The sequence below is a fragment of the Pangasianodon hypophthalmus genome, chromosome 7 (genome assembly GCF_027358585.1).
Source record: "Pangasianodon hypophthalmus isolate fPanHyp1 chromosome 7, fPanHyp1.pri, whole genome shotgun sequence".
Taxonomy (NCBI): Eukaryota; Metazoa; Chordata; class Actinopteri; order Siluriformes; family Pangasiidae; genus Pangasianodon; species Pangasianodon hypophthalmus.
This window is the reverse complement of record NC_069716.1, coordinates 16119696-16146441: the sequence shown is the minus strand read 5'-3', so window position 1 is coordinate 16146441 and position 26746 is coordinate 16119696. Positions and strand designations below refer to the sequence as shown.

At 38.6% G+C, this 26746-nt stretch overlaps 1 protein-coding gene across 2 annotated transcripts; it reads right to left on the bottom strand.

The window, feature by feature from the left end:
- Positions 1-282: 282 nt before the first annotated feature.
- On the bottom strand, positions 283-26403 carry inppl1b (inositol polyphosphate phosphatase-like 1b). 2 transcript variants are annotated; one of them, XM_026918460.3, is made up of 28 exons: positions 22967-26403; positions 21780-22781; positions 20646-20709; positions 18467-18605; positions 17322-17472; positions 16942-17085; positions 15815-15902; positions 14900-14989; positions 14647-14769; positions 13828-13942; positions 13609-13709; positions 12958-13060; positions 12124-12320; positions 11778-11895; positions 11270-11366; positions 10882-11020; positions 10554-10653; positions 9809-9897; positions 8648-8729; positions 6803-6889; positions 6348-6455; positions 6119-6207; positions 5830-5917; positions 5546-5701; positions 5173-5254; positions 4228-5020; positions 3144-3259; positions 283-1766 (listed from the first exon to the last, which is right to left on the bottom strand). In XM_026918460.3, the coding sequence occupies exons 2-28, from the start codon at positions 21914-21916 to the stop codon at positions 1673-1675; spliced, it is 3690 nt and encodes a 1229-aa protein (XP_026774261.3). In that variant the 5' UTR covers positions 21917-22781; positions 22967-26403; the 3' UTR covers positions 283-1672. The 2 variants fall into 2 exon arrangements, with proteins under 2 accessions (XP_026774261.3, XP_026774263.3); XM_026918462.3 differs by having other exon boundaries at positions 16942-17082; positions 21780-26403.
- Positions 26404-26746: the final 343 nt, after the last annotated feature.

Genomic DNA, 26746 nt, shown 5'->3' with positions numbered 1-26746 from the left:
ACCTGTGGATGCATATAAAGGCACACCTCAAACACAGAGCCTCTTTCTTTGACATCATGGGAAAATCAAGAGAAATCAACCAAGACATCAGGAAAAGAATTGTGGACCTCCACAAGTGTGGCTCATCCTTAGGTGCAATTTCCAGATGCCTGAAGGTCCCACGTTTATCTGTTCAGACAATAATACGCAAGTATAAAAAACATGGGAATGTAGAACCATCATACGGCTCAGGAAGGAGACGGATTCTGAGTCCCAGAGAGGAAGGTTTTTTGGTGCGAAATGTGTGAATCAACCCCAGGACAACAGCAAAAGACCTTGTGAAGATGCTGGCTGAAACTGGTAAGACAGTGTCATTATCCACAGTAAAACGAGTCCTGTACCACCATGAGCTGAAAGGTTACTCTGGGAGGAGAAAGCCATTACTTCATAACCACCATAAAAAAGTCAGACTACAGTTTGCAACTGCACATGGGGACAAAAATCTTAATTTCTGGAGACATGTCCTGTGGTCTGACGAAACAAAAATTGAACTGTTCAGCCATAATGATAAACGGTATATTTGGAGGAAAAAGGGCGACGCTTTGAAGCCTCAGAACACCATCCCACCTGTGAAGTATGGGGGTGGTAGTATAATGTTGTGGGGCTCCTTTGGACTGGTGCACTTCACAAAATAGATGGCATCATGAGAAAAGAAAATTATGTGGATATATTGAAGCAACATCTGAAGACATCAGCCAGGAAGTTAAAGCTTGGGCGCAAATGGGTCTTCCAAATGGACAATGACCCCAAGCATACCTCTAAATTAGTTACAAAGTGGCTTAAGGACAACAAAGTCAAGGTATTGGAGTGGCCATCACAAAGCCCTGATCTCAATCCCATAGAAAATTTGTGGGCAGCACTGAAAAGGCAAGTGCGAGCAAAAAGGCCTACAAACCTGACCCAGTTACACCAGTTATGTCAAGAGGAGTGGGCCAGAATTCCAGCAAACTATTGAAGAAAGCTTGTGGAAGGATACCCGAAACGTTTGGCCCGAGTCAAACAGTTTAGGGGCAATTCTACCAAATACTAAGGAAGTGCATGTATACTTCTGACTTTGATGAAAGTGATTAAAAAAATACATAAAAATACTTCCTCACTCGATTCTGACATTTAACAAATGCAAAAAATATGTTAATATTTATTGATCTAAAACAGAAAAAGTTTACTCTGATTTAATGTTTGACAGTAAAGAAAAAAACGTTTTTGTGTTTTTTCTGAAGTGTATGTAAATATCTAGTTTCAACTATATTTAGCAGTAACAGTTTATCTAGCTCCCATGTTAAGGTTAGCAGTACCAGTGTCACGGGTTTGACCACATTCAAACTCTTCTATTGACACAAAAGCTGAATCATGATCAAGTGATCAAATCCTCTTGAAGAGGTCTCTCTGCAAACAGACATAATTTATGTAACTGCTTTATACAAGGTAAATAACAGAGATGGAATGGCAGAGAATAAAAGTTAAGACTCGGGTGGTGGCTGAAACCCCAGTGAACTCTGACGCAAATAAAGGAAATATGCATCATTACTAAATGGATTTTAAGACAAAGAGATAAGGAAAGGGTGGCGTGTTTTTTGTTTTTTTTTTTTAAATAAAACACTCTAATTGAAAGCAGTTATCCATGTCCAAGTACTCAGTCCCAAATCTTGGGCAAATTCTCCAGGATTCTCCTACGATGAGATGGGTTTTTTACACCAGAAGCCCGCAGATCCTCCTCAGTTATTCCACTATAGAGAGGAGAAAGAGAACACACTTTAGCACTACTGGAAACAGAATATGTTTAACCCTAGAGAGACGTTTAGTCCAGAGTGAACAATTAAACCATTTCCAGAACACATACTCCTACATTTTATAGAGCAGATACAAACCAGCAAAGACATTCGCTATATGATGACCTAGATCTGGCAAAATGAAAAAAAGCAATAATCTATGTGATATATTTTATGTCTTTTCTTTAAGTATTCATTTTAATTAGTTTGTCTAAATTGTTTACATGTATCAAACAATTGATCTACCAGTGGTATGAGTGTGACTTATTTTATTTATGGCCCATCATTATCATAAAGACAAAGCAATGCAAAATAAAAAATACAGAAATGGAAAAAACAAATTAATAAACAAGCAAATGCAGAGATTAATGAATAAATAAATTATTAATAAAGAAAGAAAGAAAGAAATTGAGGAATACGTATAATCAGAAATAAATTAATACAGGCATGAATAAAATGAAATAAAAGGAATTTTAAAATTGTGTTTATTAATATATTTATTGAGGAAGTTATTAATTTTTTGAATTTATTTGTCATTTTGCCAGGTCTGGCCTTCCATATATTGATTTTTCATTATTTAGTGCATAGGATTTTTTGATAGAGAGAGTGGAGGAAAAAATACTCTAAATCATTATGTTCCTGAGCTGCTGTGAGTCACTCTGACAATTCTGTATTTACTGTATAGTAAGTCACAGTCAAAGCTTTCGGGTTCAAATTGGAGGAAAATTTCAATTGGATACGTCATACGCCAACTCAGATGCGTCATCACACTTGAAAGTAGTACAGCCAAATCCCAAATACCCTTTGTTCTGCGCTCTGATCTTGCAAAATGAACACAGTTATACTGCAGCACTGGTAATTTATAAACACAATGCTGCAGGATCACAATAAAGCACAAAATTGCCAATGCTGGTTAACTAACTGGCTAACATAACCCTCCTAGCTAAAAGACAAGCTCTTGTTACCGGAGAGAGGTTTTGCTCTTTCACCAGGCACTGAATAAATGTGACAGTCATACTGATGTGTACAGTAAAGTGTTTATTCTCATGACATTTCTCTAACACTTGGGAGACTTCAATAAAAGCCTCAGGTATAATAGCTTTTTAGGTTGAGTCACATCCCAAACAATACATACTAATAAGTAATGTTTGTCAGTCCAATAATTACGTTACTAAGTGTTCTTCCACAAATTGCATTTTTCAAGATTCTTGTAAACACTCTGTAGCTTTATTGATGTAACAGGAAGCTTTTTTTTGCATGAAAAGACGCCGCATTGGTTAGACATGGATAAATGTTCATTTTGCATGAACATTCTCTTCAGTTCACTTATCTCACCTGAAGTAATCCAGGTCATTCCAGCCATTGAGACTGAGTCCAAGTGTATAGCGCTGCAGCCCCAGACTACTGAGCAGCTCTCGTACTGTCTCTGGAGCTCCATGCAGGACTGACACCTAAACACAGCAAAACACACCACATTACCACCTGTTCACACCAACATGTATAACTACATTATAACACACCACAGCAGAGGCGCGGGTAGGAATTTTGGGCCCAAACACCCTACACATTATTTTGTTAGAGTGTCATAAGCGTGCCAACTCTTTCACCATGCTGTAGTCTCTGTAGCAAGCTATGAATGTGAATCTAAACACAATATACCGTATCCAACATTCTATATAAACCACCTGATCTCAATTCCAACCTTATTAGTCTGGTTGTTTACTAGTTTAATGTTAAAATGTGCCACAGTAACATCATTTGCTCTCATATTCAGCACAGAGATTACATATAGATTTCTGTTCAAATAACAAATAACAACTGATATGAATAACAACTGATAATCAGATACTGATGATTATTATTATTGCATTAAGGAGTTTATTTCATAGAAGATGTATCATAGAAATGTCGTATTATTTTAATATTGTATATTTTTGTTATATTGCCCACCCCTATGAGAACCTGTTTCATGTTTATTTTATCCTGTTAACTTTGTTAATCTCATATTTACTATTTCCATCATAATCCAGGTAATTAAAGGACTAGACTCTTTTGTGCACTCTCGTCTTTGGATAACGGGGTTACTATTATGTTATGAAGTTGCAATTATGGTTAGAGACCTAAAAGGCCTCTTTGGACCTCAGGGCCCTGCTATTCAGATAACAGATCCTAGATTCAGACGGATGATGAATTCCATATGTTGGGGAGTAACGTTTACTTTGAGTGTGAAAGTTGATGTGCATAGAAACAGGTATCTGTGTATTTGGCTACCTGTTGTTGCACTTTGTTCTCTATCCACTGAGTGCAATCTAATGCACTTAGAAAACTTTGCAATAAGTAACTGCAACATGCGGTCTGTATTTTTTAATAAGTGGTTTCTCTTTAAATTTTCTTATACATAAGATTTCTTTCAACTCACCTCTTTCTCCCAACAGGAACCAGTCTCAGGGGCTAAGGTATAATCACAGCCATAATGCCTTGGTGGAGCAGACCTTTGGTTTGAGGGGTACTTCTTGCATGCTGGCAGGAAATCCACCTCACTCAATGATTTAGCAATCTGTAGAGCAGTGAGTGAGTTATCTCCTGAAGCTACAGGTGTCTGATCCACCACCCAGGGAACTGATGTTTTGGAGAGGGGAACTCTGGTGGACATGTATGGGTATAGCTTTGGTCCGTTACGCACTGGTATTGGCCGCTCCTGGTGAAATCTGGAATAGTCCTTCTTAACTGTCCCATGCATGTCCTGTGTGAAGACTGAACTGTTCATACTGGCATTCCCTAAATTTTTGGTAGGTAATATTGATTCCTGAGTTATGCTAGGCCTTTGAATTTGTGACTGAAATGAAGGACTTGAAGTCTTGTGCTTCTGGTTTTGGGAAGGATTTGATACATCTGGTCCAGGAAAAAGTTGGTATGAGGAAATTGGACGAGGGGTAATATGAGTTGGGCGGTCACAAGGGGGTGTGTAAGGTGGCAAGGATCCAGGGATTTCAATTTCTGTGAAGTCAGACCTGTGGGCAGCTCTGCTGTCATGACTATGGCCCCCTGTTACTTTAGGAAGTTGAATCACAGAGTCTTTGGCCCACACTACATTGGGTTCTTTGGGTGAGGGGTCTTCCTCTACATGGCGCAATACAGGAATGCCCTCGAAAATGAAGTAGGCTGGGTTTGTATAACTACTAGGAGCCACTGTGCGGGAGGCTGAAGATACACTGGAAGAGGTTGAAATAAAATGAACTGAAACCTGAGTAAATGATCAGTTGAGTGTTTCAACTCTTAGAATATCCAATCAAAGAAAAAAAAGGCTTATGGTATAAAGTTTCACTTCCTATTAACAGCAAAGAAATAGGCATATGTTACTCACGGATTGGGGGATGCTCGGATGGGTGCGGGAGACCAGGGGCTCCTAAGTAATCCCTTCTCATCTTTCTCAATACAGATCCATTCTGTAGTGGTCAAAGAAACACAGATTTCATGCCAGAAAGATTTATAAATAATATAGTTATTTGGGGGAAAACCTAAGAATGGCACAGTCTCCTTCAGCTTCCTAAGGCCCCAGGATGCATATGGGCAAGTTCTGTCATCAGGAAGCCAAAAGAGGAAGCCATAACAGATGATAAAGAAGAGCAAGACCAACAGAGGAACCAAAAGCAGAAGAGCCATAGAGGATACAGCGTGACTAGGACAAACATTAGCAACAGAGAACGGAAAAGATTTAATGGAAAGGTGAGACTCACCATAGCTCCTCTCCCATGACCGGTACTTGTTCAGTGGTATATAAACCTTGATTTGACCTCGGATGGAACCCATCTCTTCACCTCTGTGGGTCAGGCATGTTTCAAATGACTCCGAGTTATTGGTCACTATAGACTGCAGAGACACACAGCATTCACCTGGAATAACACATGTGCCACATGTCATTCATTATCACACACATTCATTTATCATGCAGTTGTTATCCCACATCTTCATTTTCAATGAAGGTCACTTTAAATGAGAAGAGAATGAGATTACAACATACCATATGACTCAAAGCCATCACATGACTTCACAGAGAGCAGCAAGTGTTGGTCCCGAATATACTCCATATCTGAGACAAGAGGCTGAAGCTGGAGAGAGAGAATCCTGGTTCACCAGATTGCTGTTTTTTTTTTCACCAGTAATACAGACCTAGACTATCTTTAGGACTTTTGATCATAGATATATACCGATACTATACACACTATACAGTAAGTATATCTCTATATTTCTTTAATTATTCAGCTTTAAACAGATGAAAAAACAGTATCATCTCTGCTTTATCTTGGAACCTTGGGAAGCTGTTTGGAAGACCAGCTCATTTTGAGGAACCCCGGCACTTCACAGCTCTGTGAGTCATTCTCTGCAGAACGGCGTGTCTCTACACAGGAAGAGAAAAAAAAATAAAACATGGAACTCCTATATGTATGTTATGAACCATGAACATTTCAGTAGAAGACAGCAAGACAAGCAAAAATTTGGGTTCCTCTCAAACTGGTATAAATGATGAAGAAAAAGCACCTTCGAGACAACGAGAGTGGAACTCAATGAAGAACTTGGCCTTGCTGGCAGTCTTCACTATGGTGTCAATTGTCCCTAGTTCAATCCACGACCGGTCAGAACATAAGTCTAAATCCAACGCAAAAAAAGATGTATTTGATCCGCAAGGAAGCATTAAAAATCCATCATAGCATGTTGTCAAGAACGTTTCTTTTCCCGAACCACTACATGCTGTAAAGATTAATGTTACTAATGTCTAAAAATAAACAAACTGAAAATATTTTGTAGTAGTTGTATTTGTAGAACACAGATAACATCTGACTCAAATCCAGAGATCAATTTTTAGTATCAATTATGAAAGAAATGTATGTCATTCAGTCAAATAAATGACTGTTTAGCAACCTCTTATAAACATCATGAGTCATTGCAACAAACAAGACGAAAGAAAAAGTAATTAGTTCACACCATTTACAGACCTGGTTTAGGGAACTGTGCAGCCACACTGACTTGAAAAGTAGCAAAAACAGGAGAGTGATCACTTGTAAAGATGTCATCGGTACAACCTGCAGGAAATGACTATACTTGAACAAATCCACAATGAAAAATTTCATGACTTAACATGTTTATGAGTCTGGCAGTGTGTTCTACAAATTTACACATTTCCAACACAATAATGCTGTTCCTGCATACTATATGTGTTCCTGTTTCAGACAGCTGTAGCTGAACTCTTTATACTCTAAGCCATAAACTCAAAGTCATTTATTGTATTGTTATTGTTAACTGATTTTGCTGATATGGCTAAATGATATGGACTTGTTTGTTTTCAAAATTGCAAGTCAAACAGGATATGACTCTGATGGCGGACCACAGCCCAGTGTTGTGGTGTCTGCAAACATATTCTAAGAAAACTTTTTTAGTCCTTGTGCTTGTCATTGAAAAAGGTTACTGAAACCAGTTTAGTGTTTGAGCTTGTTCTCATTTAAGTGAAAAGTTTAACAGAGTAGTCATTACACGTCCAGTACATCATTACGTGAATATTTGCGATATCTTTTCGATTCTGGCAGCTTCAGTTGGATGTTAGTGATGTCAAAGACATCCAAACAAAAAAACAAAAGTCAAGCAACTGCAAAAAGGTCATATTCAGTGTTAATTTAAGGTATTGTGAACATCATACTTGTACTTTTTCGGTATTAACATCCATATTTACACTATTCATCAAAAAGAGTTGGTCTTGTGTCTTAAAAATATTTAAGTTATTTAAGTTTGTTTTGGGAGAATTACTAATATACAGTGTATTGCAGATTGTGTATTTTAGAAAATGCCCAAAAAAATGATGGTTTGTACATTTGCAAGAACTGGCTTTGCTCTTCTAATACCTTTGGAGGGGACTGTAAATATACAAGTGATTTATTTCTCAAGGATCATGGCTCCTTTTCATATGTTTATCTTTATTTACTCTGACAAAACAGAGTAACAAAAAAAAAACAACTCTTTTGGAATATTTTAGCTCATTATGGTTGGAGAAATAAGATTTTCGCATATGTTCCCAAGAACACCATACCCAGAGTAAAGTACAGAGGTGGGAGCATCATGTCATGGGGCTGCTTCTCTGTAAACGGTACTGGGACATTACACATCACTGAATGAAATATGAATACGGCCAAGAAACTGAATCTGGGGAGAACGTGGACTTTTCAACAAGACAATGACTCCAAACATACAGCCAAATTAACTCAAGAAGGCCCTGCATGGCATAGTCAATCTCCTGATTTGAATCTGTATAAAAATCTATGGAAGGTTTTGAAGTTGCAAGTCTATCAGAGAGACCCTCATATCCTTGGGGACTTGAAGAAGATTTGGTTAGAGGAATGAGCCAAAATTGAACCACAATGCTGCAAAAAGCTAATTACTTCTTACCGTAGACATCTCGAAGCTGCAATTGCCAACAATATCTTTCCAATCTATACATCTATCAAAAAACTGATTTAAAACTTTGGTTGTGTAAAGCAATCTGTAATTTATATACAATCAGATGCATTTATTTGCTGTATATTTTTCATTCTGTGTTGTTGTTGTTCAGTGTTGCTACTGATGGTGAATAGATTTGTTTGGTATTTTGGTGAAAGCTATTTCAACATTTCTTATTTCCTTGAAAAGCATATGATGAACCAGACAAATCAACTATAACAAAAATCATTACACAACGTGACAAGAACTGTGATAGTATGTGTATCTATTATTATTATTATCTTTATTATCTTTATTATTATTATTATTATTATTATTACTACAATATGTGAACCTAGTGTATCTTAACTCACCATATGAAGTACAGATGTTGTAAGTCTCTGGATAGGATTTCCATAGCACACGATCACACCATGAAGGCCCATTCACTCGCACCTGAGGACAGACAGAACTTGAATTAGTTGTGTGTGTGTGTGTTTGTATTTATTAGGCTCTAACAAGTTGTACTATATGAAACTCCCATTATATTATGACAATTCATATGTTATTAATATTAAACAGAGTACAGCACCTGGTGCTATCATTTAACACATTACTCAACCCAATTTTAGCGCTGACAGCTGACCTAACATGACCCAGGGCCTCTCTTATAGGAAGGAAAATAGTGTCAGATTTTCTTTGCCAAAGCTTCATGTTGTTACAGTGATGTAACAATTATACAAGATGTTGCTTAATGTCTGGCCACAGTGTAGAGTGTGTCTGATGCCTTACATTTATTGCATGGCCACAGTTAGTAAAAGTTAAAGTTAGAAAAACATGTGGGGGGAAAAAAGAAGTTGTTAGTAAGCTGAACTATCTGTAATATTCTGTCCTGCTTCAAATGATGTCATATCTAAAGGCATTCATGGTATTCCTAATATTCCATTTGGGTTGGAAAGTTTCTATAAAATGTTATAACATACAGTATATATCCATATAGGTGTTAAGGTGTATAGGTGTAAGGTGTATAGGTGTATAGGTGTAAGGTGTATAGGTGGGGCAGTTGTGGCCTAATGGATAAAGAGTCAGACTTGCAACCCGAAGGTGAACCTGAAGGCTGTGGGTTCGAGTCTCAGTGAATGACCAGTGCTCTCTCCCACCCTCAATACCACGACTGAGGTGAGACCCTTGAGAAAGGCACCAAACCCCCAACTGCTCCCCGGGCGCCGCAGCAAAAAAGGCTGCCCACTGCTCCGGGTGTGTGTTCACGGTGTGTGTGTGTTCACCACTGTGTGTGTACGCACTTGGATGGGTTAAATGCAGAGCACAAATTCCGAGTATGGGTCACCATACTTGGCCACAAGTCACTTCACTTCACTTCAACATATGTTAATACCTAAACAAGCTCTGCAATATCTGAACATTGTACAATTAGTTGCAATATGTGTGCTAAAATGCAACTGGTGGCTCATACTGCATCAGTAGACACAAGTAGACTATTAAACTTAAGGTAGCTTTAATGAAGAGAGCTCTACCCCACTGGTCTTGTATTTTTGCCAAAGGTAGCAGTCTCTGGAGCCCCGTTCATACCGGTAGGTGGGTGGAAATGTGATCTTCTCTTCCTCTTAAGAGTGAGCAATAGAAAGAAAATATAATGTCAGAGAAAATATATCATGTCAGATCCCAAATACCATCACCAGCACTATTAATAAAACCATATGAGTACAAAGCATGCACATGTTATTTTATATCTCAGTGTGCTGTTGTTTACACCTGGTAAATGCATGTGTCTTTTTTCTGGATTATATCTAGTTTAAAATCTGATTGCATGAACAAACCAACCTGCTGTCTTGTCTCGTTTTGCATCACAAATTATAATTTTGCATGATGATATTAACACCTTTAATGCTTTAATAAAGATGAAGACTTATTTTTCAGCTATTCATCTTACTGAAAGTATGTGGTAATAACTACAGTGAAATGAATATAAAAAGGAATGTACTGTAGTTACAAGAGCAAAGAATGTAAAGAATAAGTCTGGCAAGTCTATTGCGTTAAAGATGATATTGTCAGGCATTACGGACAATGTGCATTATGTTGTAAGGCATTAAGAGAAGTTTTGGTTGTCAGATGTGGCTTGAAATGATGGATGTATTATTGCCATTATATAACATTTATATAACATTTGGTTAAAATGGGCCTGAGACTTAGTGAAGTTGTTGCAAAGATCTTGATACTCAAACAGAAATAGTGTCTAGGATAGGAACAGGAAGTCCATACTGAAGTTAAAGAAGGCTTTTCTCTTATGGCGCTCTCTGGTCAGCTGGTCCGCATACATCAGTTCATCAAACTCCCGCTTTGACACATGCTTTAAAATGTCCTGCAGAAGAGAGAAACCATCAATCAGCCATGAGAGGCCTTGATCTCTGAAACATAGCAAAAAAACTTAGTAAAAAAAAACATAGCAAAGATTGCAATGGCCAGGCCAAAACAGATTCTCATAAAAAAATAACCCAAAAGAATGCTAAGCACAGAAATGACATCAATAATCTAATGAAAAATAAAACAGTGGAATGCAAAAAGGGTGACCACAGAAAGCTTAGATGACCTCAACGTCAAGATCCAGGCGATAGTTCAGGTCTCCACACCAGAAGAGATGAGTAAAGCGCAGGCTAACGTCAAAGGCAGCAAGCTGCCGGTCCCCCAGCGATAACAGTCTGAGGATGTCTTGAAAATTCTGGTTCCTCCTACAAGAGAGTGAATCTCAAATATGTCAATATTCTGTTAGTGCACGTAGAATACAATGTGCAGGGCTAGAAGGTTGTGTTGCAGCAGGGAAAATATGATACAGCACTGAAGTTATCACTAGACTTTGTGACTGTTAAGTAAGCAGAAAAGGAAGTTGGCTAAAACTACTGAAGACTATTTTAACAGAGTCAGTGTTAATCATGTGTGTGGCTGTGGCTGTGGCTGTGGCTGTGGGTGTGGGTGCATACCGAAGGGCTTTCTCACTGCCAGAGGTCAAATGACAGTTCACAAAGCCCATAGACGTCCCATTAAAGAGGAAGGAGATCCCTACTGCCCCTTTGTTTCCTGCAACCGTTCACAAAAAAATGTAAACAGTTTTATCTACTTTGGCATATTTTACATTTGTTTGAGAGCAGACATAAATACCCAGACTACATGATATACCTACACTAATTATGATATAAAGGTTGTGTCAACTTTTTTTTTTAATGTAATTTATGGTGCTAACATGTCTGTAACCTATTTGAAGTCAACATCATTGGCATTCGTGACAGTAACTCTGAAATGCTCTCTTGAGGGTTGTCTGCATATATCAACCTGAGCTTAATGATTTGCTTGTCTCTTTGACTTGTTCAATATTTGGCTATAGGCCATGGAGGGACAGAGAGAGAGAGAGAGAGAGAGAGAGAGAGAGAGGGGAAGGGAGGGAGAGACAGACAGAGAGAGAGAGATCCAGACTCTATGAAAGTTTTGTACCAAGTGTATTCCCCAGTCCTGTCTTCACACTTGCTGTGTTTACTTGGCTGATACGTCCCTCATGCTCTGGTTTTACAAACACAGCCAGTCTGATGTTCCACAGAGATTGCAGTGCCACCTACCGGACATTTATATGCAGCACAGGATCAATGCAAAACAAGTTAATCAAGTTACAGTAATAATAATAATAATAATAATAATAATGACAACAACAACAACAATAATAATGATAATGATAATGATAATGATAATAATAATAATAATTAAAAACAGATCTTACATTAGTATATGTACACATAAAGTCAACGTGCTGATTTTACAATGTCAGCAAATGTCAGTCTCTAACCTGTTTGAAGTCGATATGGGTGGCATTTCTGAGTGTGGCTCTGATATGTTCAGTCCACTCCTTCTCTCCTTGAGGGTTGTCCTGAGTGCCAAATGCATAGATATCATAAGGCAGGCAAGCAATGGATTCATCAGGAGTCAGCCCCAAACCACAGCATGTAGCCCAGGACTGTAGAGTAGGGGGAGGGGGAGATCCACCTACAAAAAGGTAAAGATTCAAGATTCAAGCGTTTATTGTCATGTGCACAGTGAGGAAACCAAGTTTCCCTGAACAATGAAATTCTTTCTTTGCTGTCCACATTGAATGCCAAGATAACAAAAACTATATAGAAATAAAAAAATAAAAACAGACATGCACATACATACAAACAAACATAATAAAGTGTAGCTATGAATAAGGTATGAATAAGCTAAATGGTTTTCATTTTTATGTGGTTACATTGTCTTACGATTCTCTTACATGAATAAGGGAAGATAGCCTTGATCTTTAAATCTGTATAAACATCATGTAACAAGGTTTTACATCATATACATATCTGCCATACCAGTATGGACACAGACATGCAAATTTGTAACAATTTGCTCAATTTATAATTAAAAAATGTATAATAAAAGGCAAGGTTAGCATTATGGGTGGGGACAGGGTTTATAACATCTTCTGACTTCTGAACGTAGGAATTTGAACAAACTCCAACCAGCTTTTACACAAGAGAATTCTGCTTAAGTTAAACTGGTGCATAATGATAACAACACAGCTACATTTTATTTGTAAGCACTATATATAAAAATATAAAAAGTATGCAGTAAATTTCAAACAATAATTTCACAGCTTTACCCATGTTCCACGTGCCCACAAACACAGAGATGGCGTCAGGTTCATTCTGTTGGGAGTATGTGTTCTTCATCAGCTGTAGAAGCTGGCAGAAAGCCTCTCTTTTCTGCAGGGAGGACGATCACATATTAATATTTTGCTCAATACAATTATTTGTGATTCTGTTCACTGATCCTATTTTCTTAGATATTAAAATATGATTGTTAATTCTGTTTTCTCTTTCTTCTGTTTCCTGCACTTTAATAGGACTTTGTCCTTGCTGGGTTCAGTTCTCTGCACCATGACAAGCTCTGTTTTTTGTTTTATTAACTTCAACAGAGAGAGAAAGAGAGGTTACTGAGGGAACAACTGTTTATATGTAAGTGATAACAGGAACTAACTTTTTTTATAGAGCTGGCACAATATTAAATGCAACTACAAACTGATAAAAAGTATGACGTGACTTTCTTTAATTAATGAAATAGTTAGTGTTTGCAAATTTCTGTGGCATAAGTGGAATAAAAACATTTCAGGAAGTTCATTATTTTCCAATAACTACATTACAACAACATACAAATTTCTGTGGCATAAGTGGAATAAAAACATTTCAGGAAGTTCATTATTTTATTATTTCATCATCTTTTATTCCCTAGGTAATCAATTTTTTTGACTAACCTTAAAGCTCTCAAACAGTAGCTCTCTTGGAGGCTTGTGATGGCTGTCCACTACCATCCTCAGCTTAGCTGGGCTGCTCTGAAACTTTACCAGCTGCACAACTGACATTCAAACATACATTACAGTAAAATAAGATTTACAGTATACTTTTGTAATCTAGTATAGTTCAGTAGTATAATATTGTATGGTTTAGTTCTGCAGTGATGCGGGCACACTTACTCCTGTCATGTGTGATTGTCTCTATGCCAAATGAGCCGGTCTTCCTGTCAAAGAGCAGCACACCATTGTCCACATCCACTGATACCACCTGCCTTCCATACCTGACCACCTTCACCTAAATATGTACAAATACACACCCACATTTATAATAAATACTCATGGGTGTAGCAGACGAGTGGCCATGTTACATGCTATAAGACATTATTATTATTATTATTAATGTCATAAGATGTGAAACTGAATCTCACTCTGATAGGCTATTTTGAATACTAACAGAACGTCCAATACAATGAAGGTCATTGTAAATGAGAAACATCTCTGGGAAACAAGATCCCACAACATCTCCAGGAAATTTGAGCATTTTTTTCATCCCTGTCCAATGGAGAGGATTGTCAGTGAGTGTAACGTCATGCAGGAACAAGCAAATTTAGCTAGTTAACACAGAAACTAACTATTCCTGCCCACAACTAACAAATAGGTATTTCTTTTGTTTGTTATTATTAGTTACCATTAATATAATTAATAATATTGAATTTGTAATGCTAACATACTATGTAGCTTAATGTTATGTTAGCTATGACTTTTCTGTAGCTTGCAAGGCAAGTCTTTAATGTCCAGTGGAGATTTTACTCAGGCCATACACAGATAGGGGCAGCCACATTGTCATATTCTATGGATGTGGATTAGTATTTTGCCCCACTGTAGCTGGCCATCCCAATAAAGCCATTCTGTCTAACCTGGCCAACTCATTGTAAAAGGTCTGGCTTTGCCCTGGATATCCAGCATGGCCGTGCTGGTGGATGAGAAACGAGGATTTACCTGAAAGCTGTGCACAGGGATGACCTTGGCAGGAGATTTTACAGATGATACAGGCTCAGGTACAGGCGCTGGCTGCACAGAAAGGTTGTGATTGGTCACAGCCTCTTGGAGGGCTGTGAGAACCTGTGAAAGGTCATGGCACAGTTTAAATATAACAAAATAAAGGAAATAAAGTAATAAACACTTCTTATTAAGAATAAGTAATGCATCATGTGTGAATCATGACTGAAGAATTTGTAGTGTTTTTGTATACCCTCTTCTCTAGAGAAGATAGCAGGTTGCACAGGGTTGTTATTTTGTAGAGCAGAGTATCAAGGTTCTCCTCTGGACCCTTTCCCATATTCTAAAGAATTCAAAACAGGATATATAAATATTGGACATGATGAAGAGCAAAGTCATAATTTTTTAAGGTACAGAGTGTAGGATATTTTTTCAAACTGGGAAAAATCTACTGTTGTGAGTTATCCTGACAACTAGCTTGGCGATGCAAGGGCACTGCTTCTTGATCAGGCACACAGTAAGAGCTAACCAGCTGAAAGTAGTTGTTGAGAGGTTTTGCTCTTTCGTCTGGAACTCAGTAACTTTGACAATCACACTGAGGCACAAAATAAAGATATTTTATTCTCATAACATTTCCATAACAACACATGGGCTTTATTTCGGCATGTAGTTCTACGTCAGAAGCAGGATTGTAAACTATGAGAGAGTTCTGGCCATAGTAGTGAAAATCTAATTAGGGCAATAATCTTTACTTGTAGTCATTTGTAACACCTTAATACTGTGTACTATATTGTGTGTCGCAGTATAAGGCTTGTCTTGCACTCTGTGTCACTACTAAAATAGTGTTTAGATCAGCTGTGCACAGTGCTTCAGAGTCAAGAGAAAAGGTATTGAGGTTAGTGATTTCCCTATGCAAATACACCTGCTAAAATAGGGAAACTGATGAGTTGAATCAGATGTTGGACTGGACTGGACTGGGTGAAGGACTGTAGTCATGTAGGATAAGACTTGAACACCCCTGTCTTTGATCATATAAATGAATTTATTAGTACTAAAATATTTATTTAGTACTAAAATATGCCATTTTGTGCATTTTAAGGAATGTGCCTCTACATTGTTTCAAAACTAAATCTAAATCACTATTTCAAATATAGATCATGTGGTTTACCTGGATTTTAGGACAGGTCAGAGGACAACTGGGATGGTCAAAGACTTTAGCCAGGGTCTCCAAACTGGACATCGTCTGATCAATCTCACTGCAGATGCCGGAATTAAAGATAAACATTTTCCTCTTCTGTTTCACTGTATATTATAGCAGTATTTTCTAGAACAGTTCTGGGGTCTGAAGCACAGCCGGCCAGTCAGGGATTTTTTGTTATTTTGTTATAGTGCTGGAAATCACAACCCACCATTATCAAAGCTATTATATTTAATATTGATTTCCTATAGCTATCAGGCCATGTATCTGGACACTTAAGTTGAATTGGTTTAATCCAAACCTCAGTAACTCAAAACACAGGTAGGTCTATAAATAATGTCAGCTTGGCCTTAATGTATGCTGAACTATATGGCCAAAAGTGGACAGCTGACTAATCACACCCATATGTGCTTGTTCAACATCCAATTCCAGATTTAGCCCCCCCTTTGCTGTTATAATAACCTCCGCTCTTGTGGGAAGGCCACTAGATTCCACTAGATTCCACCAGATTCCGGAGCATGGCTGTGAGATTTGCCCATTCAGCCACAAGAGCATTAGTGAGGTCTGGGACTGAGATCATCCCAAGAGTTTACTTACTATTACTTACTATTGTAAGTCGCTCTGGATAAGGGCGTCTGCCAAATGCCATAAATGTAAAATGTAAATGTAAGAGTTAATGCTGCTATGGCACACAAAGACATATATACAATTGTGTGCTTCCAACTTTGTGGCAACAGTCTGGGGAAGGCCCACATATGGGTGTGATATTTAGGTGTCCAGATAATTTTGGCCATATAGTGTATCTGTAGAAAGTTAGTAATAAAAAGGACTGTGGCTCTAATAAATAGGCAAACTATTTACATTTAAATAATAAGCCTAATGTTTAAATAGGGGTCAGTGGAATTTATTTTACAGTTAAAGGGGTCAAAAACAGTTAAAGGGCTGCAAAATGTTTGAGAACCCCTTCTCTAGAACATATGTATATATATTCATATATATGCATATTGATTAAGCACAAGTGCACACATATACATGCCATTTTCACCAGCTACCATGATGAAGTCTAAATTTCTGTCACATAAAGAGTGGAGTTGTACCTGTGCAGTTTATGGCAGGTGGTGCAGAGGATTCGCTGGAGAAAGTGTAGTCCTGAGCCTCCTTTCTTCAAACTCTCCAGATCCAGAGTCACATCACCACGCAAGTACTCACCAAGCAGAGCCACCATCTCAGAAGAGACACTACTATACAAACACATACAAAATAAAGTCATACCATTTGTAATGCTATAGCATTCATGTAAAGCCATAGCATTCATTTCTAACCATGGTGTAGAACAACTCCCTGTACCTCTGCAATATCTTATTCGCTGCAGATATCACTTGGATTTGAAACTGGAGGTCACCATCAAGTCCAGTTGACTATAATGATGTAAATATAGAAAGTTGCATGTGTAATATATAAAGTCGTACGTGTTAACCTGGTTGTGGTGATGCCCTGCAGTCTTTGCAGCAGAAGCTGAGATGCTGGTGTTTGAGTTGCAGGAGGTGACTGGGCTGTAGGGGGCGCCTGGGCTGCAGGAGACGAGGCCACAGGGTTCCACACTGAGCCTGGTTTCTCATCATCCCCATCTACAACATGAACACATAACATTATGAAAACCACAATGACAGTTTTGGGAATAGAGTTCTGTTTATGCATTTAAGACATATTCCCTCTATGAAATTTCAGGAGCTAAATTTTCCGAAAATAAATATTCCTGCAGACTGTGAGCCAGACTAGTAAAGATTTTAATTCCAGTCTTTATCAGCATGAATAAACCAATACAGTCTATTGGAGCACTTAATATGCTTTAGATGACCACCTGTCTTTATCTCTGAGTGACAAGTGTAGTGCAAACAAAAGTATATTTATTATTTCTGTTTATATACCCTTTTATACACTATTTTTACTTTTCAGTGAAAATGTATCAAATATTGCAAAAAAATACTTATGATTCTAATGTTTGAGTTTTAACACAAAAATGCACATTGCCTTGTTACATAACTTCACATGCACATAACTTCTACTAGTTCACTCCTATTTTAAGCACATCCATTAAGTCTGGCTTCACTGTGTACTGTGATTATGGTAGCATTGCATTTTTCATATGAAACATGCATGAAAATAAGCCAGATGTGGTTACATGTAAATGCAGAGGATTTTAGTCTTGATTGCTCACAAGTGTGACAAAAAATGTGCTGACAAAAAAATGAGAAAGAGACAGGGGTGCATGTTTTTATATCCTGGCGGGGACTAAGTGTCCGCACAAGGAAAGGAATTTTTCACAGTTTTTACCTTGTTGGGACATTGTGCTGAAGACAACTGAAAAATAACTTTTTTTAACAAAAAAAAAAACCTGAAGCTTTTACTTAAAATACTTGAAAGAGCCAAAAGGTTTCCTTCTGGTTACCGAAGTTAAGGTTGTGTTAGGTTTACGTCTAGACATGGTATTAAATAGCAGCTTTAATAATTGTGTCAAGAGTCTCACAAGGGCACTAAGACAAACTTGTGTATGTGTGTGTGTGTGTGTGTGTGTGTGTGTGTGTGTGTGTGTGTGTGTGTGTGTGTGTGCGTGTGTCTTACCTGAGCTCTCATCCACTAGTTCTGTCTCTCTCACTACTGGATAAAGCAAAGGGATCACCAGGCCTTTATGAGGTTGCTGGTATCCTAAAACTAAATCACCAAGAGTTCGGAAACAGTTCACCTGCACTCCTTGTGTGGTCTGTAAAAAAAGAATATGCCCACACCCACACGCACGCATGCACACATGCACACATACACACACACACACACACACGCACACACACAGAAAGAGAGAGAGAGAAACAAAGAGACAGACAGATATCATACTGGTTTCCCCTCATGGTCAGCCCCTACTCTAGCCGTAGCACTGAGTTTACAACTCTGCAATAAGGTCAAGCAGAGCAGTGCTGTGGAAACTGCCCAGCATTCAAAGACATCTGAAGTAAGCACCAACCTAGCTTTTTGTATTCTCTGCCTACAAATTAAAACAGACCCCAGATTTTTCATACAATAATAAAACATGTGGAGCTTCATGTGGCGTTTCAACCAATTTCTTGCAGTTTCTAAAAATCAAATGCAGCTGTTGAATTATAAAAAAACTAATAATCTGTTGCTACAAATACTGTATGTGCTTGCGCACATATAATCTATTTGCCTTCCAGTGTGTATGTGGGTGTCACAGAGACACTGGGGTATTATGACTTGTGTATTACTGTACTAAATCTCAAACCTTAACCTCAGTGCTCAAAGAAAATGGCATGGCTTCTATGGCCCTGTTTCTAAATTTAAAAAAAGCCAGTTTCTTCACGGGAACCAGACAAATGTCAAAAGTCTTTATCATTGTGCCATCTGATCCCCACAAAAATACATACATACATACACACATACATACATACATACATACATACATACATACATACATTTTGTCTGTTTGTTTGTTTGTTTTTAGAAAATTGTATGTTCCCAGTATGGTAGCCAACACCATTTTGGCATATTCAATCAACCAGTCCACTTTGGTTGCCAAAAAATTCTTCAAAGGCAGCATTTTCTTCCAGACTGGAGGAAAAGAGTTTCTTGAAAAACGATTAAAAGTACAGAAAGAGACAGTGGGAGAGACTGGATTGGAAAAAGTCTGCCACTTAAATAAAATGAACCGAGAAACCAGCAACTATTCTTACATCTAAAGAGAGAACCAACCACAAAGCAGCGCTGACAGAAAACGAGAAAGTGTGTGTGTGTTGGGGGGGTTGAGGGGAACATGTTTTTATATCTTGGTGGGGGCCAAATGTCCCCACAAAGATAGGAATATCTGACTATTTGACAATTTTGAACTGGAGGGGACATTTGGCTGGTCCACACAAGGAAAACTCCTTTTTTTGTAGCAGCAGCTTTTATTTTTAAAAGCTAAAGGAACTTCCTTTAGGTTACTAAGGTTAAGCTTAGGGTTAGGGTTAGGTGCATTACTTTAATAATTATATCAAAGGAAGATGCTCATAAAGGTAGTAGGACAAACGTGTGTGTGTGTGTGTGTGTGTGTGTGTGTCTTAGATTAATTACAGAAAAGTCTCCATCTGCCTTTAATTTAAAAAACAGCAAATGAATGGTAAAAATACTAAGTAATGAGTTAAACTACATGAACAGGCTAACGCATGTAAAACACAGTATCATAGTATAAATGCAGATAACTATGTATTGTATGTAGTATTATATAAAATTAAAAAAAAATTATATCATCAAAATCATCTTAGTATAATCACAAACACACACAAACCCACACACATGCTCATGCAAAATGACCCATTCCAGCAATTCTGCAGGGAATAGCTACTATGTGTGGGTGTTGAAGGAATCTGTGTGAAACACATCATTTACTCAGAAAACTACTGAAGTCATTCACCAGACATGCAGTCACTTGGAGCCACACACACAACAAACACTGGTGGAACAAAACCAAAGCACACTGGACGCACAAGAATTACACTGTTCCTCTTGTCTCCTTGCGTTCTTACAGTTTAAGGAATTGAAAATGTTACACTCACGTATAACAAAATCCCAGCATTCCTATACATTTTAATGCAAAGCCTGTGAAACTGTATCTTACAAAATTTGTTAAATCACCTTACAACATTCGTTAATGGCACTGCTATCCTCTGAATAGAGTTAGATTATGATTATAGACACATTAACCATAAGAGCCATGATGGTTTTCTCCTCAGCAGCTCGCAATGTGTGCCCTCACCTGTACAGCCAGCAAACCATCTGCGTCAGGAAGGATGCGGTAAGTGTGAACATGGCGTTGAAATCTAGAGACAGCACAAAAGTTATTATTAGCTATGGTAATAGAGAAACTACACATTAAATATTGAAGTGGCTACAACAACCAATATACATATAAACTAAAATAGTGAGTTGCTGATGCCATACTACACAATGACCTAATCACTAGCCAATTTTACCTTGTCCATTTGGCTTTTTCTTTATGGCCCTTATGAGTACCTCAAAACTGTGGTTCAACCACCTTTGGGCCATGAAAGTACAGCTGAGCCTCCACAGAAACAGGTTTGAATGCCTTTGGCTTTTAAATTTAAAAAAAAGCTCCTTTGGGTAAAATGTATAAATAAAGAAAATGAAGAACAGAAATAAGTAGAAAGAGGGGGTGAGTCATGTAGAACGCTAAGGTGACAGTGAAAGGAAGTGAAAAAGAGAAGGATGAAAGTGAGGGTAAAGGGGAGAAAGAGTATGAAAGAATGGGAGATTAGAAAAAAAAAATGCTGGAGGTCTCAGGCTTCAGGAATGTGTCTGGAAGGGAGACTAAAAAGGGAGCAGTGCAGTCTCTGGACCTCAGTCTTTCCATCCAGAGGCCAGGCAGAGAAAAGGGGAGTTTAGCAGCCTGAAATATTCTGAACTAGCACTGACACCTTCAACTGCTATCTGACTCTTCCACCAAAATCTACAATAAATGTCAGACAACCCTACAGAAAGCTAGACAGAGGATATGCAAAACCTAAGAACTCCTCCAAGCTACTGACTGATGGGCTCCTACAGCTCACTCCCTTTTAGCCTCAGCCTCAATGGTCCTAAAGTAGGTATGGTTCATGTATAAATTTAAACAGACCTCATGTGGAACAGCTACCAGAAGACAGGAGAGTGTGGTAACCACTCATGTTCTTGGAATTAAACAACTTCCGAGAAATACCATGTGGGTTTGCTGAAAGCATATCATGTACTAAGTGAAAGAGTCACATCCTCAAGCTTAAATCCTGAGAGAGCCACTGCCGGTGAGGTTGTTGCTGATAAAATCAGCCTGCCAGCAAGCATGGATGAGGGCTGAAGCTGGTGTGCATAAATCTATGTGTGTGTGGGTGTTACTCACAGTAGACAAAGCGCGTAGGCACCAGGCACAGACTCGCTGTCCCGCACCAGGAAACTGCCATCCTTCCCGGCTCGAGCCAGCAGCTCCTCTGCCTGAACCCGACTAATGTCCCTGTGGTACCATGCTGGTGCCGTCATTTTGGCCCAACAAGGCCACTATCAAATAACGTCTGAGGCCTTATATCCACCTTTTAACTGCCAGGACAAACAAATCAGTGGTAGCTATCCAAAATAATGATCCAAAGCAAGCAGAGAAAGGATCAAAGAGGGGGTCAAAGGAAGACCTCAGCTCATACAATTTTCTCATCCCTGCAAGACATAAATGTCTTCAAAGTACTTCCAATGAACCTAATCCACCATCACCGAAGTCAAATACTGTCTTGACATAATAAAGTATGTTTGCTTTCCCAGAAGTGCGCACAATCCTGAGGGTGTCTCCAGGACCAGTTCCTTCAGTATGAAGATTTGGCACTTGCTCAGATGGAGGATGATCTTCAGAGAGGTTTCTTCTCTGCTGTGTTACTCCCAGAGCAAAGTTGGCCAGCTGATGCTGGAAGGTCAGCAAAACTCTCATGTAAACAGTAACAAAAGCATCTATTGTTCCTTATACAAATGACCTGTATGAAAAAAAAAAAAAGTGCAGAGCAAAAAAAGAGCTGGTTCGATATCCAAGTGCGTGTCAGAGCAGAGCCACCACAACATTCAAATGATTTTCCACTCAGTCGTTTTAGCCTTATAAGGAAAACAAGGGGGAGGAACCCATCAGAGAAGTTCAGCTGATGTCTCCAACCTCCACTGAAGTGCAGTCAAATGCAGCTGGGAGTCCATTAAGAAGTAGTGTCAATACAGCAGACATGTCTAGACTTCATGTCCTGAGATATGCTTGAAGAAAACAATGTCTTCATGTCCCTAAAACTGGTACCACAGAGATGCAGTGCTGCAGCCAACAGCCCCCGGCGCGCACTGAGCACTGAGCAGACGTAGGAAGTGCTTCACTGTTTCACTGCTCCAGATGGCAGAAAAGGAAGAGGGTTGAGAGCAAAAAAAAAAACACTTTAGAAAGAATTCCTCTGAGTGACTTCACTTGATCACTGGTGCGTGAAACCAAGTCCAGCCCACTGTCTCACTCTCTTAAAACACAAAAAGCTTGCTCTTACACACTCACAGACAGACACAAGACTGACTCACCTTTAAATCATTGTTTGTGCATACAACGCTCACTTCTTTCTATTCCTCTGATCTCATTTATGAGCTTGCCATTTCCCTCTTTCCCTGTTTGCCTCGGTTGGTCTCAGGAAGTTGAGGGAGCAGCCTCCTCCTCCATATGGATATGATCATTCCCTCTCTGTCATTCCACAGTCTTGCTCCTCCTTCATCTCTTTTCTTCTTTCTTTCTTTCTTTCTTTCTTTCTTTCTCTCGCTGTATGGAGCTTTTTTCTCCACTGGCAGCTGCCTGGCTTTTCTGCCTCTCCCTACTCAGCAAAAATGTGCTGCACAGCTCTGGCTAGCCCTCAACCACCAAAGCAAAACATCTCTCTCTCTCTCTCTCGCTCGCTCTTTCTCTCTCGCTCTGTCCCTCTCTCTCTCTCTCTCTCTCACACACACACACACACACACACACACACACACACAAATAAATAAATAAAAGGTCATGCCAATCCCATTTTATTCAAATGTCTGCAGCCCAAAAAAGTTTTTTTTTCCAGTCTTAACTAGTTTGATGAAGGAGGTATGGGATCTGACCTCATTACTTCTGTGTCATCTTATTTTTGGTCTGTTTGATTGTGGAAACAGACCAAGATGAGGGTACAAGTTATTGGGTATACAATCCACTGGTCCTGCACAGCAGGCTTTACCTTTCAGCACCCCCTGCTGTTGAGATTCAGTCATAAACAGTAAACACAAAAGAAAAAACATCATGATGTGTCAGTGATGGACAATTCATGAACAAATAAGACTTTTCCTTGGTACTTTCCATGTTTTGTTTAGTGTATGTGTCACCTGTCACTGTGGTGCTGCATATGCATGTCATCAGAGTTTCCTTGAGCAGCTAAATTTCAGCTCAAGATTCGTGGAAGTGAATCAAGCAAGCGTGAATGCCACTCATGCAGAACGTCTGCTGTGAGTTTTGTTTAGTGGAGTGAGACTAAATGCAACTAAATGGTAAGGCAAAGTTATTTTTATTTTAAAAGTGCAGTTACTAATCATATCATTTCAAACATACATTAGAAAAATGCCGTCAGAATTGCTGTGCTATGGATCTGGCCCTCTTCTTTGATTTAGGTTTGTGCATACATTTTACTTACCCAGACACTAGGGTGGTGTTGATTAGAGGGAAGGGGATGGTTTGTGGATGCTTTAAATGAAATTAAAAGCAGTGAGCTCTAAAAAAAAAATTATAAACTGCTCCTTTAATTCTGTCTGGTTTGTTCTTTTGCTCAGTAGTCTAAAGCCATGGTTCAGCTTCCTGGCTCAAATTAGCCAAAATCTTATTGCACACATTTAAATAATGTACCTAATTTCTTTTCTAATAGTTTGTTTGTAAAATAAATTTGTATTGATGGGGTCCAAGAATTTATTTTTCAGTAAAGTTTTTTTTTTAAATTTTTTTTTTATTTTATTTATTTATTTTTTTGGCTGACTGTAAAATGTTTCAGAACCCCTGGTTAAGAGGACACACCCAACACGTGAGTACATTACAAACTGTTTGTAATTAGATTGATCTGGACCACAGATATATGTATATGTTCAACTTCTTGTTCTGAAGTTATGCTACATGAGAACATCATCAAACACACACACACACACACACACACAAACATTTGTCTTACAATCCTTACTATCCAGTGACATAATTATTTGAGCAGCTAATTAATAATGTAAGATTAAAATTAATTAAATAATACTATGTCTACACCTAAATCTAACCTTTAGACTCTTTTGGTTGTTGTTTTTTTTAATAAAACAAAATAAAATTAAATTAAAAGTAAAAAAAAAAGTAGTTTTCCTCAAGGGGACCAGCCAAATGTACCCATAAGGTCAAAAGTGTCAGATATTTCTATCTTTTCATTCCATCAAGATATAAAAACATTCACACACACACACAGAGAGAGAGAGAGAGAGAGAGAGAGAGACAAACACCTGCCCCTCTTGGGTGGCCATTTTTTGCCATCATTTCAGGGAATGCCCTTTCAAGGAAAGAGCTGCTTCTTCTGCAGTAAGTGTATTTTTAAAGCTTTTGCAACTTGGTGAACTTCTGTGGTGTATAGTGGTGAATAGCATCCTGTGCATGTATGCAAATATTCAGTTCTGCGTGTGATTACTTGTGTGGAATAGCAGCGATATTTTAGACAGCTTGAACGTGCATATAAGCAATGTGAAAAAACTATTCATGCAATAAAGTGTCAATAAACACATCTCCACCACATGAATGTTTGATAATGAGCAATCTTTGCTTAAGTTTTTGAATAAAACAACATGTATATATGTGCAGTTAGAAATTATGTGCATATTATATGTTGTTTGTTCTTTGCTTATATAGTTTCACAGACCAGGCAGCTTATTGAGAATAAGCTATACACTAAGTGGATTAAATATCATATCCTCCCCCCTAAAGAGACTGGAAACAGCAGTGTGATGTTTCCCTAAACATAGACATGCACTCTCAAAATAGAACAGCTGGGACATTTAAATGAAAGCCAATATGTGAATGTGGTACAAAACATGCCACACACAGCTAAGCGTATTTAAGCATTGGACGCAAAGAAACAAAAGTCTAGAGAACCAAAATAAATTATTACTACTACCAAACTGACAGATAAGTATGTTTTCAAGTTTTAATCACTAAGTCATTTAGGCTAAAGTCTCTGGCTATTATTATTAACAGCAGAGAGGAAGTGGAAGAAATCGCAACTCGACACAGATCTTGTCTCCTACCGTGCTCTCCTGTCCAAATTTTCATCTGAAGTGACTTCTGCTAAGAATGCCTTCTACAAAGAAAAGCTGGAATCCTCTACACAAGATCCTCGCAAGCTCCACAACATCTTCTCTTCACTACTTAACCCACCGGCTCCTCTTGCTCCATCCTCCCTGACTGCTGAAGACTTTGCCACTTTTTATGATGAGAAGATTGGAAAAATCTGCCAGACGTTCACTTCAAACTCCTACTCCTACACTACACACTGAGGATTCTCCTTCTCATTCGCTGACACAGTTTTCTAAACTAACAACAGAAGAGATCCTGCAAATCATCTTATCCTGCAATCCTACCACCTGCCCATTGGATCCAATCCCTTCCACTATGCTCCAGACCATCTCTCAAGACCTCCTCCCCTTCATCACCACTATCATAAATGATCAGCCAAACTGTCTTCAGTCTACATCCTCCTTGACCTTTCAGCAGCATTTGACACAGTGAACCACAAGACTTTCTTGTGCACCCTCATGAGCCTAGGAATTCGTGGTGCAGCATGGCAATGGTTTGCTTCCTACCTGGAAGGTCGATCATATCAGGTGATATGGAGGGGATCCACATCTGCTCCCCGCAGACTCTCCACTGGTGTTCCACAAGGCTCAGTACTTGGTCCTCTCCTGTTCTCCCTCTATACTCAATCTCTTGGTGCGGTCATATCCTCACATGGGTTTTACACTCAACTCATCCTCTCCTTTCCTCCCTCAGACACTCATGTTTCTGCTCGGATATCAGAATGTCTGGCAGACATCTCATCATGGATGACAGCTCATCAGCTGAAACTTAATCCCACCAAAACTGAACTGCTGTTCATCTCAGGTGATTCATCCCCATCACAGGATCTTGCAATCTCCCTAGACAATTCTCTGATTACTGCACGCAACAATCAACTGTCCTTTTCCTCTCACATTGCTAATATGACACGCTCATGTCGATTTCTCCTTTATAACATCAGAAGAATTCGTCCATTTCTTTCCATAAAAGGCCACACAGGTGCT